General features: G+C 38.8%; 1 protein-coding gene across 1 annotated transcript; it reads right to left on the bottom strand.

The window, feature by feature from the left end:
* Window positions 1-11,680: 11,680 nt before the first annotated feature.
* Window positions 11,681-12,889, bottom strand: LOC133730293 (F-box/kelch-repeat protein At3g06240-like). Its single transcript, XM_062157915.1, has one exon. The coding sequence runs from the start codon at window positions 12,887-12,889 to the stop codon at window positions 11,681-11,683; it is 1,209 nt and encodes a 402-aa protein (XP_062013899.1).
* Window positions 12,890-14,323: the final 1,434 nt, after the last annotated feature.

Here is a 14,323-nt window from a genome sequence, read left to right as displayed (position 1 = left end):
TCGCTTTATCAGAGATATATCACAAATATCGTAGGCCAGCGAGTGGCTTTTTGACCACATAGAGTATTTTTGTTTTTGTTTTTATAAACCTATTATAACTTGTGGTGTATAGGTTGAAGACAAAATTTATAAAAATAAAAAATAAAATAAAAAAAACTAAGAAATAGGAGAAAAAAAAAAAACGAAGAAACACCTAGATGTTTAAGGATATCTCTATTTGTGTTTGGCCCAAACTCTAGGTTACTTGACCTAGTGGTAATAGGGTTAAATTTGAAGGTCTAGATTCCTATTCAATGTACGATTACTTTCCTTGTATGATTGAGATTCTATACATTGTAATCCTCTATATAAAGAGGCTCATATTATCAATGAGAATACACAGCGATTTCCTCTCAAATATCGTTTCCCTAAAACACGTTATCAGCACGAAGCCCTAACCCTGTAACCCTAAATTCGTAGCCTTCAAACCCTAGCCGCCACCGCCGCATATATTAAAGCCCTCAATCCCAGGATTCCAGAACCGGCGGCGGAACCACCAGAACCGGCCAGAAAACTACCGAACCGACCACCGGAAGCATCGAACCAGCCCTCCAAGAAGAAAAGAGAGGGATCCCTGCAAGGGTTCACCACCTTCCGGACCTCCGATTTCTACCAAATTTTTCCACCAGTAGCGCCTCAACCCCAGGATTCCGGAACCGGAAGCAAAACCCCAAAAACCGGTCCTGAAATATGTGAACCGGCCTACCAAAAACCGGCAGAAGAAAGCAAAAAAAGAAAAAAAAGGAAAGGAAAAGAAGCCCAGAAGCCCAAGACCAAGCCCAAGGCAGAGGCCCACTAACGCAGGCCCATTGCCACGTCTTCACAGGCCCATTGCCACTTCATCACACCACATCAGTATCGGGGACCCACTGCCACGTCAGCCCTCCGGTCAACGCCGGTCAACTACTTTTCCGGCCATTTTCTGGCGACTTTTTCCGGTCAAATTTTCCGACGACCTATTTCGAGGTATTTTTTACTAAACGTTCCCCTTTTTTTAGAGTTTTTTAATTCAATTTCTCTTCTTTTTCGGGGACTTGCAACATCCCTTCTTCTACCCCCCTTTCTTCATCATAGGGGAGACCTAATTAAGCTGACCTGTGGGGGTTCGTGCTCACTCCAAGCTTGGAGCTTGTAGAGTTCTCCAAACTTAGAGTTTGTTCAGATAAAACAATCGACCGCAAACATCATTGTTTAGATTTAATCCAACCCCTCTTGGAATCGAATTTCTTAAAAGCGAATAAGCTCAGAAATTTTATATGTTTTCGTGGTAGGTTTTTTCTGCTCCGAAACTAACCCTTTTTCTTGTTCTATTTCAGGATGAGTAACCTGAACAGATTGGACTTTGCTCAATTGGGAACAACTGGCTCTGAATATCACAGGTGGGTTCGTGATGTCTGCCAGCTTCTCAAGGTTGATGGAATCCTAGATACGATTCTCGAGCTTAGCCAGGACGTGCTAACTGTTGAGCAAGCTCAAGCTTTGGAAGCAAATAGAGCAACCTTAAAGGCAAATAAGGCGAAAACCATCATCCTACTGACTCGTCATATGGATGATTCGCTCCAGTACGAGTGTATGAATGAAGAAGACCCCAGAAGGCTGTGGGTCTCACTCGAAGAAAGATTTGGCAACGTCCGTGACTCCCTGCTTCCTGACCTAGAAGTGAGATGGCATAGCCTCCGCTTCTGTGATTTCAAGTCAGTTCTTGACTACAACTCGGAAGCACTTCGCATTAAATCCTTAATGGAATTCTGTGGTAAAGAGATCACAGATGCGATATTGATTGAGAAGACTCTCTCTACTTTCCCCGTCTCTTCATTGATGGTTGCTAAGAACTATCGAATCGATGTTACTGCAAGGCGAATCACAAGGTTTCATGAGCTCATTGGAGCTATGAGTATCGCTGAAAAGCATGACAACATCCTTGTGAAGAACTATAATTCGAGATCCGTGGGAACAGAGCATATTCCGGAATCCAATTATAGTCGCGCCCCAAAGAGAGGGCGCTAAGAGCAAAACCCTAATCTTAGGGATACTTCTGGACGTTCTGGTCCATATCATCGCTCTACTTGGGAAGGTAATCGCCAAAATAGGCGTACACGAAACCGAAGAGGTCAACGTGGAAAGAGAGAGGGAGGCAACGCCTCTGGCCATGTTGGTGGCCCCACCAACACTAAGAGCCATCTAAATGACGCTTTCCAAGCGCCTCAATCAATGGAGTTTGAGCAAAGAGATGTATGTTCTCGATGTGGAGTGTCTGATCATTGGGCACACATTTGTAGAGCTCGTGAAGAAATTGTCACCGCCTACAAAGCATATTGTGAAGCAAGAGAAGCTCACTATGTGGAACAAGAAGATCAAGAAGATGATCTAGAGTAAAGGGTTGAAGACTACAATTTTGGCTGGGATCAATAGATCACCAATTCTGTTTAAGTCTTTATTTTCCAAGAGATGTAATAGGCAATTGCCATACTATGTAGTAAATGCCATTGGTTTAGTTTTTCTTCACATAGGCTCATCCAAAATGAGTTTGATGTCTAGGAAGGTTTTGAGATTAGTGGTACTTAAGCGAGCTTTGCTCCACCGACATCTCTCTACTCACCTGGTCATATTTATTTTGAAGTTACCGAAACAAGTCAAACGACTACCTTTGTTTTACATTAGCTAGCATTTGGATTAGATTCTCCTAATGGTTAAGAGACAATGATGTATTCCGTTGGCTTATGAATAAAATTTCGAGTTCTTTTCTTTATGACTCCATTTTGATTCTGAGCATACGACATTTGTGACTACGATGGCTGGGCCATCAATATTAATTCAAGGACATGGAATAGCCCAAGTTCCACTTGCCAAATGGCACCTTAATTACTGTCACAGAAACTCTCTACGCTCTTAGGGCAAATTGCCCTATGAATAGCCAACGGATCCCATGCAAAAACTCATGTAGAGAACGAAAATGAGTTCCTTTGCAATGCCTCTAATGATTGCGAACAAAGGCGCATCTTAGAGAAGTCTATGTGTCTCTCTAGTGGACTCTATGTCACTATTCGAGCCATTAAATCCAATAATGTTATGAGAGAAGATCTCTTGGATTTAGACACATATTGGCTTTGTCACGACAGGATAGATCATCCTAGTCATGACATGATGATCCGTCTACTGAAGACTTCACACGGATATCCATCCTTTTGAGCAAAACGAATCAAGAATCTTATGACGCCGCCATAAATGGCGCCAACCATGAGCATAACGCCATGGTTGTTCCTCCTATTGGCCATGACGCCATACATGCTAATTTCCATGGCTCCAACGCCATGATGGGGGATGTAGTCACACATTTTGCTTCTAATAGCGCTACAGACTCTCAGGCCCAACCAAAATCCTAATTGGTTGCTTCTACGGCCCCTCGCTCATTTTGCAAAGCCTGTTCCTTCGGGAAATTAGGACTGAGACCGTCCTATGCAAAGGATATGAAAATACTCATTCTGTTCTTACATAGAATCCGTAGGGATTCTGTGGACTGTTTCAACCAACCTGCGGACATTTAAATATTTGATGATGTTGGTTGACACGCAAACACGCTGGTCACGTGTTGTGCCATTGTCCACCTATAAATGCTGCTTATGCTCCACTCCTAGCACATATCATATGACAACAGGCTCACTCCCCAGATCATCCTATTCAGTCAATTGGATTTGACTATGCTAGAGAGTTTTAATCAAAGACCCTCGATGGTTATTGCATTGGGACTGATGTTGGACATCATATTCCCATGTACACACCCAAATGGTCTTGCAGCAACGACTACGATGGCAGTCCTGATATTGGTAATGCGCACCAATATATCCGCTTGGGGTAATGCAATATCGCATGCAGCTATGCTAATTCGTCTACGACCCACCACCACTCAATGTACCTCCGCGTTACAGCTAGTGACTGGGTACAAGTATCGTACTTACGCATATTTGAGTGAGCCATTTATGTGCCAATTGCGCCGCCACAGTGCTCTATGATGGGTCCTTACAGATGAATGGGCAACTACGTTAGATTTGAGACTCCAACAATCGTCCGCCACTTAATGCCTTTGCGAGGCGATCTCATTACCGCTAGATTTGCGGGTTGTCACTTTGATGAGATAGTCATCCCGTCGTTAGGGGGAGATAAGAACACTAATGTTCAGCAGGAATGACAGGAATTTTCGTGGTCTGTCCCCACTATGTCTCATCTCGATCCCTATTAAAGTGACGAGATCACACAAATATGCTGCAAACATGCCTGCAAGGAAGGACGTCCCTACGAGAGGACGTAGTGCCACCCTACACAGAGGTAGGCATGGCGCCAACGCCAAAGAGAGTGGCACTCTGGCGTTACAGGACATGGCCCCATCTAGGATACGTGGGAGGCCCGTGGGTTCGAAGGATACCTCGGCACAAACCAATCCTTGGATCATCGACACTCAAAATCCGTCTCATGAGTATCTTTCGAGTTATGGTTATCGTTGGGGGACGCCTCAACGTCCGAACCTATTCCTGAGAATATAGAGCTCTATGAAACTTACACTAGTGTACATGAGATGTGGGATAGAAACTCCATCATAATTGATGATGTAGTTGCGCATTTCGTTGAGCATGAGTTTGTTGAGTCTGATGATATCGAACCATGCTCCGTTGATGAATGAATGCCAACGTAGAGAAATTTGGCCTAAATGGAAAGATGCGATCTATGTTAAGTTGGATTCTCTAACGAAGAGCAAGGTTTTCGAGCTAGTGATGCCAACACCTCCTAACATAAAACCTATTGACTAATGGGTCTTCGTTAGAAAGCATGATGAGAAAAAGAGATGGCAATCTCGCCTTATGGCTCAAGGCTTCTCACAAAACGCCCTGGAATCGACTACGATGAGACATATTCTCTCGTAATGGATGTCATTTGCACTCCACTATCTTGTCAGTTTGGTAGTTTCCGAATAACTGAACATGCAGCTTACAAATGTGGTCACTACGTATCTCTATGGGGATCTAGATACGGAATATACATGAAGGTTCATGGTGAACTTCATCAACCCAAGTCAAGTGGCTCTAGACCACGGAGTGTGTTGACAATAAGATTGAAACACTCACTAAAGTGACTACTTGATTGGGAAGGGATATGACCACGCGTTTCCATAACAAGTTTCGGATTCTATCGCGGTTCATGTTGGACATGATCTTCATTAGAAGCCCTTAAAGAGTTAAGGGAAATCGTTGAACACTTGAAATCCGAGTTTGAGATGGACGATTTTGGGAGAACACGATTATGTCTCGGTTTGGAACTTGAGCATCGTGTTGATAGATGCTTAGGCATTTTGACAATGTCAAACCTTCAAGCACCCCCATGATCGTCCGTAGTCTTGATCCTCAAAAAGGATCCTCTTCGTCTGAAGGATGATGGCGAAGATGTGCTAGAGGCGGAAGTGCCCTACATAAGTACAATAGGCGCATTGTTGTACTTAGCTAAATGCACAAGACCAGACATCTCATTTACAATGAACTTGTTAGCTAGATATAGCTCTACGCCAACGCGACGCCATTTGATTGGTGTAAAAGATATCTTTCGATACTTGAGATGTATGATTGATATGAGCTTGTTCTATCCCTACAAAAAGATGATGGATTCGGACCCATCACACACCAGGAACGCCGCCAACACTGGCCTGCGTCCATTATCCCCATCCCAAAATAACATGTGTTTTGGAAGGTTTTGCTGATATTGGGTATCTCTCTGACCCACACAAAGGTCATTCCCAATCCGGTTAAGTGTTCACCATGGGAAAAGATCGTGATATCTTGGAGGTCTACAGAATAGACCCTAGTTGCTATATCTTCGAACAATGCAGAGATCATTGCTCTTCACGAAGTGGTTCGTGAATGTATATGGATTGGATCCATAATTACGCATGTTCGAACAATTGTGGTTTGAAGTCTACCACAGATGAGCCTACGAGCATTTAGGATAATGCTGCTTGTTTTGAACAAATGAGGCAAGGCTACATCAAAAACGATAACACCAAGCATAATCAGCAACAACAGACTCTCCTCGAGATCAAAGTGAACTTGGTTCAATCTGAGGACAGTGTGGCAAACTTGCTCACTAAGTTATTGCCTAAATTCCACTTTCGAGAGACATGTTGGTAGCATCGTTTGCGGAAGTTACCCGAACTCCCATGACCGTAGTCATCAGGGGGAGATGCAGACATCAGGGGGAGATGTCTACATGTATGGTCTCGAAACGTGAAGGGTGTGTTGTGCTCTTTTTCCCCTTCGACCGAGGTTATTTTTGTCCCACTGGGTTTTTGTTACTCGGCAAGGTTTTTAACGAGGCAACGAGAGAAGCACCGCGTTTGGACAACACAAGGGGGAGTGTTTAAGGATATCTCTATTTGTGTTTGGCCCAAACTCTAGGTTACTTGACCTAGTGGTAATAGGGTTAAATTAGAAGGATCTAGATTCCTATTCAATGTACAATTACTTTCCTTGTATGATTGAGATTCTATACATTGTAATCCTCTATATAAAGAGGCCCCTATTATCAATGAGAATACACATCGATTTCCTCTCAAATATCGTTTCCCTAAAACACTAGACTATTTTTTTTGTTTTTATAAAGGATTAAATTCTGCTTACTACCTTGCACTTTCAAGGGTTCATCAGTTCAGTCTTTACACTTCTAATTTAATCAGAAAAGTCCTTGCACTCTCCAATTTCATCAATTCGATCTAATCAGTCACTATTCCATCAATTTTCGCTGTTAAAATGCTGACGTGGGACCTTCTCACAGGGAAAATTCCCAAACCACCCATCGCTAGGCAGCTCGCCGACATGTCAGTATTGTGAATACAGATAGGTAGTTTTGAAATTTTCCCCAAAAATTGACGGAATAGTGACGGATTGGATCGATTTGATGAAATTGGAGAGTGCAAGGACTTTTCTGATTAAATTAGAAGTGCAGGGACTGAACTGATAAACCCTTGAAAGTACAGGGTAGTAAGTAGAATTTAGTCCTTGTATAAACCTATTATAACTTGTGATGTATAGGTTGAAGACAAAATTAAAAAATAATAATAATAATAAGTAAAGAAACAGAAAAAAAAAATTACCATTTTACCCCCTAAAAGGGGCCCACATAACAGATTTAACGTCCAATTTGGACGGAAGTCCAAAAATTGGACACGGCTGATGAATTTGGAGAGTACAAGGGTGTTCAACGATGGCCAAAAATAAATACATATGTTTTGCTTGATGGCCAAGAACCTGACTAGTATAAATAGCAGCTATCTACTTGATTCATACCCACAGTACAATGAGCAATAGAACAGAAAGAACGTGAGAGTAAGGGAGATAGAGGGAAGGGCTGCAGTAGAATAGAAAGAAAGAAATAATTAGGAGCATATATGAAAGAAAAGAAGAAAACAAAAGAGAGAGACTAAGAGAGAAGACAATTAAGAGGAAAAGAAAGAAGAAACAGAATTAGGATAAAAAAGAAAAGAGAAAGGAGAAACATGAGATGTGAGACATGAGAGAGATATCTAAAGTGAAGAAGGAAGGAAGAATTAGCAGGATTAGTTCAATTGATATTCTGATGGGATTCAAAGGTGAATTCAATCCTATAAACTATTCCAATTGTTATTCTTGTTATTATGTTTAGCTTAGCTCTTGTCTAAATTGGTTTAAGCTTTTGCATAGTTAGTAACCTAAATGATTTTCAAACAGAATGCAAGCATAGAAACAGATTAAGATGATAAGAAAGTTGGCTTAAGGTGGGTGTCCTGAGTAAATTCTTAGGTTGCTGTTTGGGTTAGAATTCTTATTTTGTCTTAACAACAAGAGGTTAGAGTGATCAAAGAACCTATATGCATCAGTTTAACAACCTTAGACTGAGCAGCAACCTCAAACATTAGTTTGTAGGCATTGGAGAAAGCTAGAACAAGTTTCTGCATTATAATCATTAGTTAATTTTGAGCAACCATATCCTTTGATCTAGACCTTCATTTTAGAAACCATTTGCATATGTTGAAAGCTTATAATGTAAGCTTGATATCTGTACAATTTCATACAATTTCATGTAAGATTCAGTGGTTAATTTTGAGGCTAAAAACAGAGGTCTGCAATCTGTTGTTTTTGACCTAGTTTTATTTTTACTAAAAACTGTACATTTCGGCTGGGTATTTGAAGTTGGCGTCTTCATGAAAGTTTCAGTAGACATCTCAAAGATCCTGTCAGAATTGAAATCTCATGAAAAAGACTTTTCTAGAGTAAGTTATTATTTTTCGAAGTTGAGGGTCTGCATCAGGAAATTCTTCAATTGTCACTATGTTTCTGTTGTTTCATTTGATTTCAATAGTTTCCTTTATTCAAACTTGTTCACAAACTGAACATAGGCATTCTTAACTTTCCAAAAAAACTTATGACACCACTTTCAGACTTTATTTCAGATAGTTATGTCATTGTAAAATTGGCTAGCCATATCTGTTTTTTGTCATAAGAAATCTGCAAGACATTTTGGTTGGTTAGTTAGCACTTCAAATGAAATCTAAATGGCTTGAGATTTTAGGCACCAGTTTCTTAAGACATAAGCTCGATATTGAAGTATGTTCTTAAGGCAGAATCATAGCTTTGTATTTAAAATAAATTATGTGCTTATGCATAGGAAATGTGAATTGTACTTGGATATTTACTTTTTATGCAAGAACAAGTATCTATACAATAGCTTGGAATCCAGGTAGGGGGATCTGGGGAACCTCTACTGAACTATGTTGTATGCATATATGTTGCTTGACATGTTTGTTATGGAATGAATGAATATTTGATGCAATTACATTGCGAAGTATATATTATCAATTGATGCATCATCCATTGAGTACATATGAAGTATAAGGGTGGTGATGGTGATATGTGTAATGTTATCGGTATAAGAAAGTTTGAAATTTATCTTTCGCGTAGTTGAGTCCATAACCTCAGTAGGTACCAAATCCCAGGTATGCCCATTGTTAATGCGCAATTAGTATAGGATTGAAAGGGTAATTCGGGACTGGCGAAAGGGGCATGGACAAGATGACTTGCAAAAGAGGGTTAGGGGATTGATTTTGGGTGGGGGTTAGTTCATACAGTTGGGTACTCTGAGTCACCTTCGTGGTAAAATACATGGTATGGGACATGTAGGCTCAGTTTATATATTCTACTATGTGAATTAACGGGAATAGAACATGCATTCATGCATACCATATGATAATTGTTTGGTTATCTTTTGTGTGAAGAGAAATAACTCCCTGCTGAGCCACAGGTTGAGCTCACCCCTTAACAATCTTGCAGGTTATTAAACACAAGAACTATGAAGATTAGTGATGGAAAGCAATTAGAGTTAGTTGGAGTTTTGTATATGTAAGATAATTATTCCGGAAGTGAGTACTCTTAGTGATCTTGAGTTGGATTTATCCTTATATCGAAATGAGAAGTCAATTCCATTAACAAAGTGTCGATTTTATTTTCTATTAGTTTATTTTTATTTTTACTCACACCTTGGATTTCGGGAAATATTTAAAAAAAATTGACCCGGGTTGGGGGCATGACACTAGGGCCAGCCCTACCCTAAATTTTAGGGCTTAGGGTCGGGCAGGGCCTAGTCAAAGTCAACAAAATTTAGGGCCGGGTAGGGTCGGGCCGACCTTCCGAATAGGGCCGAAATGGGCCAAAAAGGGCCTTATTTTGTTTAACAAAAAAAATATATATATTATTTTTTTCCTCAAAATGTAGCTCAATGATTATATAGGTAATAGAAGACTCATTGTTTTTTGTTGATCATATTTAATACAAGACACACACACACACATATATAGAAATTAACTTATAACATTTATTAATTTAGTTAAGGTGATTATATTCAATTAACTATTTCTCTAAATCTCCCAATATTAATTGTTGTGTAACAAAGAAAATAAAAATTAAAGAAAACAAAGCCTATGTAATAGAAAATAATAAAAATAATATATAAATTTTAGGGTTGTGTCAGGTAGGGCTTTTAGGGCCGGGCCGGGCTTGGCCCTTACGAGCTTCATTTGCATGACCCTTACCCTACCCTATTTGAGAAAGGGTAGGGCAGACCCGCCCTAATGCAAGGGCCGGGTCGGGCTTCGGCACTACGGGCCGGGCCGGTTTAGGGCCGAAGGGCTAAATGATGAAGCCTAGTTTATATGAAATGAGTAAAGAAAAATAGTTTTGTTTAAAAAGATGGTTTAGTTTGTAAAAAAGATGGCAACAATTTCACTTTTTGCTACTTGTACGCTGCATGTAGAGGCAGAAGCTGTCCAAGCTGCTACTGTTAGCAATACATGAAAGCTGGTCTAATGTTAAACTAGAAACTGATTGTGCTACTTTGGTTACAACCCTAGCCAATAGGACTACTCAAAAGTAGGTCAAATTGTGGATGATTGCAAGGAGTACATGAGTGCTTATAATTTCATAAGGATTTGACATATTTTTTGTGAAGCAAATACTGTTGCTCACCTTTTAACACACTTTGCTAGCTTGTCTTATTTTGATGATGTTTGGATTGAAGTCACAATCCTCTATTATTGAGGATGTTGTCTTTGAGAATGTTTGTAATCGTTCTCGAGGTGTAGGCACCACGTCCCCCTCGCAGTATAGTTATTCCATCCATAATAACATGTGATGGGGCTTCCGATCCACCCCTTTTTCAAAAAAAATAAAAAATAATAATATCACTTTATTTTTCTACCATGATTTCCTTTCTCTTATGACTCATTTATTTGCTTCAAACGGACAATAAATGAATAAGTAATGGAGATTGATACATACTCCCTACCCCTACCATGTAATCAAAACCAAAGTATTTACTTTCTAATGTGGGATCCTGGCATCCTGCATCCCCTTCGTATTAATGAACCCAAAAAAGTCACATATTAATCTTGGAAACCTCATTTTCATTTATTATGCGTATATAAACAATACAGATAATGGTTTAGACGATAAGGGGGTCCCACATTAAAAGGTAAATATGTTTTCTTATTTATTGACGGCTTTAATTATGTGGCGATGAGGAATAACGAATCAAATGTCAATCTCTTCGGAGTTTATTATCATTCATCTCTTCTTTATTTTAGCTAAGTATACGTGTCATTACTCTAAAAGCAAATTGAAGCCAAATTTAGAATTTTTTTTAACCAAAATGTAAGCTAATTAAAACTGTTATATTTAAAGTTAAACTCGGTTCCATCGGTTATAATTTATATCATGAATCAATAATAGAACTATCCAACCCATATTGAATGAGCAAGTGCGATTTTTTGTTTCATTCCATGGGTGAAACGGAATGATAGGATAAAACTCAAGTACTATGTTCTTTCGTTTTCACAATATCAATTTTTTAAGATTTGCTTTCCTTCTAACATTTTCTAAGCCTAACTACTTAAAGTTAAAGTGTTAATTAAACTGTTATGTTACTCACTAATGTAACCATCTAACCTAGTTCAGTAACTCCATAGAAATGAATATGCATACGAAAGAAATATAAACAAACAAGAAAGAGATTAAGAGATTGTGTAGTTCATCTTTTTTACCTCTTTTGTCGATATTGCCACAGTATCAACTTCTCAATCAAAGCCGCGATAGCACTTGAGTGAAAAAATGGTCTCCACATAGATCGCAGCAAACTTAATTCCGGGACGATCACAAAAGGGTAGATTGCAAAAGCGATCTTCATTAAAATTGTACATAACCAAACGCTGACGGTCATCGAAGTACACCAGTTCATGATTGTTTTTCCTGAAACCTAAATGTAACCATCGGGAACTAGGGACGGACATTCTTTGTTGAGTCCAAGATTCTCTCACTCCATATTCGTTCATGATCCAATACTCTGGACCCCCCTTCACTGCCACACATAGACATTCCCTAAAGACAGTCAGATAATAATCACCACCTTCAGAATTGAAACCAGGCGGCAGCGGAATAGTCCGAACCATTTCCTCTGCAACAAGAAAAGACACCAGAACCATGGACGATGCACTGTCTTTTGTACGAACCAACCAATGAATATTTCCATTTACTACTATCCCCTCCATATTAGATTTTAAATCTAAAGCCCCATAGTCATATCCCCTTGGAATGACTCTCCAAGAACCGGTTTTCAACGAATATACACTGAACCAAAGTTCATATCGGTAGTACTCCCCACAAACCATCTTGTAATCTAGGCAGGAGGAATCAAATCCAAAGCCATATAGCTTATGTTGATTTACATTCTGCCATAGAAACTTTGAATTTGGTTTTGAGAGTACCTTCGATTCCCTAGTTGCAGGATTATATAACTTAAACTTATCATAATTTGACAAGTACTTCAGCACCAAGCCATTGGAGTAAAACGGCAAGCAGGAATGCATGTCATCATCACTATCATAAGAATCATCATCCAGCTGGTCATCCGACTCAGACTCGGTGCCTAATGAATCACTGTCATTAAGACTATCACCTATGCTATCCGACTCAGACTCAGAGACTACTACCTGACCCTCAGGATTATCTAGATCAACTTGATCGAAAAGCTCATTGAGGTCAAATATGTAAACTTTACCGCGTTCACCAGTGGCCATGACTCTGTGTCTTTGGCGAAGCACCTGCTCATGCTCAATGGCTTTGCTAGAGTGCAATTTCACAAAACCGGGTTCAGAAATCAGAGAATTCCAGGACTTCGACACGCACCTGAATCGGCACAGGGGCTTTACTTCAAGCCAGGCTAGAATTTCGGGGATAATTTCAGTCGGGAGGGTTGGAAGTTGTGTCAACTTTTCTCGATCCCCCATTTCTCGTGCCCTAATTCTTCGAAGAGCGTCACGCACAAATGACGGCTAATATTGTTTTGGGTTTTCACGCCGAGTGACTTTCCTAGTTTCCTTTCCTCTTTTTTTTGTTTTTATTGAGAATAAGGTGGGCCAAATCTGGGCCTAAAATTTAGCTCGTGACACGCATTAAGTTTAACATAAATACCCAAACAACCTTTAAAAATAATTCAAAAAAAAAAAAAAAAAACAATCCATGATCTGGTTCACGATCTGGATTTAACCATCCTAATTACGACAAACTGTAACTACCATAACTGCCGCACCGTTTATTACCTGTTACTACATAATTACTACAAGAACAAACCATGTTATTACACACAAAAAAAGGTTATGTAGTGGTAGTTGGTGTATTAGCATTTTTTTTTTCGAGAATTAGTTGGTGTATTAGCATTATGAGGGACTAGTTCATATTCCGAAACATGTTATACAAATGCTAGTTGTTATTACATATCAAACATTAAGGGGGGTGTATTCATTTAAGAGTCTACAAGATTTTTTTGTATTTTAGAAGTCTATGGGTATTCAACTGAGATTTTAAACAATCATTTCAAATCTTGATGTATTCAATTAAAATTTAAAATTATCCATTCAAATCTGCTGATATTCAAAAGTATACGGATTTTTAAAGATTTCATTAAATGATGAATTTTGGAGGATTTTATAGTACTTTTTATACATATCTAAATTCAAAAAACAATCCAACCACTTCCCAAAAGATTTTGATGGATTCTTTCTCACTCAAAAAATGAAGAAGCTCTTCACCAAAAAAAAGAAGAAGAAAAAAAAGCAAGTCTCAATAGTGACACTCATCCATTTTGTCACTATCTTCCTCTGCCTCTGCTCTCATCTAATAATTTTTTATTTTATTTTTATCACTATAGCTCTAGAAGCCTTAATCCTTCTAGCTAATTAATTAAGCTCACTTTCAATAGTATTATGAAGATGATACATACACACATGATTCTTTTGTAAATTAGATATGAAATAAATTATGTCATTAGTTTACTACTTTATTTTTTGTGTAACATTTTGGCTGGTTAGTTTTCTCTTATTGTTCATATATCACTATACACAATATAAAGAATGGTAGATTGTCATACTTTCTTGTCATTGATATAGCATTATAGTTGGATCCATACATCCATTGCTTAATTAAAGAAGAAGAAAAAAAAAATTAACCTACCAAAAACATCATAAGGATTTGTAAAATCTAAACAAATACTAGTAAATCAATCAATTAGAATCAATCAGAGTCCATATAGAATTTAAACAATCCATGGATTATAAAAACTCAAACAAAGTCTTTTAAAATCTGAATTGAATACACCCCCCTAATTGTTACTAAAGTTAGTTGTTGCTACAAAAATTGTTAGCTCCGTTTATTATTAAAAGTCT

The sequence above is a fragment of the Rosa rugosa genome, chromosome 2 (genome assembly GCF_958449725.1).
Source record: "Rosa rugosa chromosome 2, drRosRugo1.1, whole genome shotgun sequence".
In the NCBI taxonomy this organism is placed as follows: Eukaryota; Viridiplantae; Streptophyta; class Magnoliopsida; order Rosales; family Rosaceae; genus Rosa; species Rosa rugosa.
Note: the sequence above shows the minus strand (reverse complement) of the source record. Positions and strands in the feature narration are given on the sequence as shown.

Bases quoted from the DNA above. Each gene is read 5' to 3' on its own strand.
- LOC133730293 (XM_062157915.1), bottom strand. From the start codon at position 12,889: ATGGGGGATCGAGAAAAGTTGACACAACTTCCAACCCTCCCGACTGAA.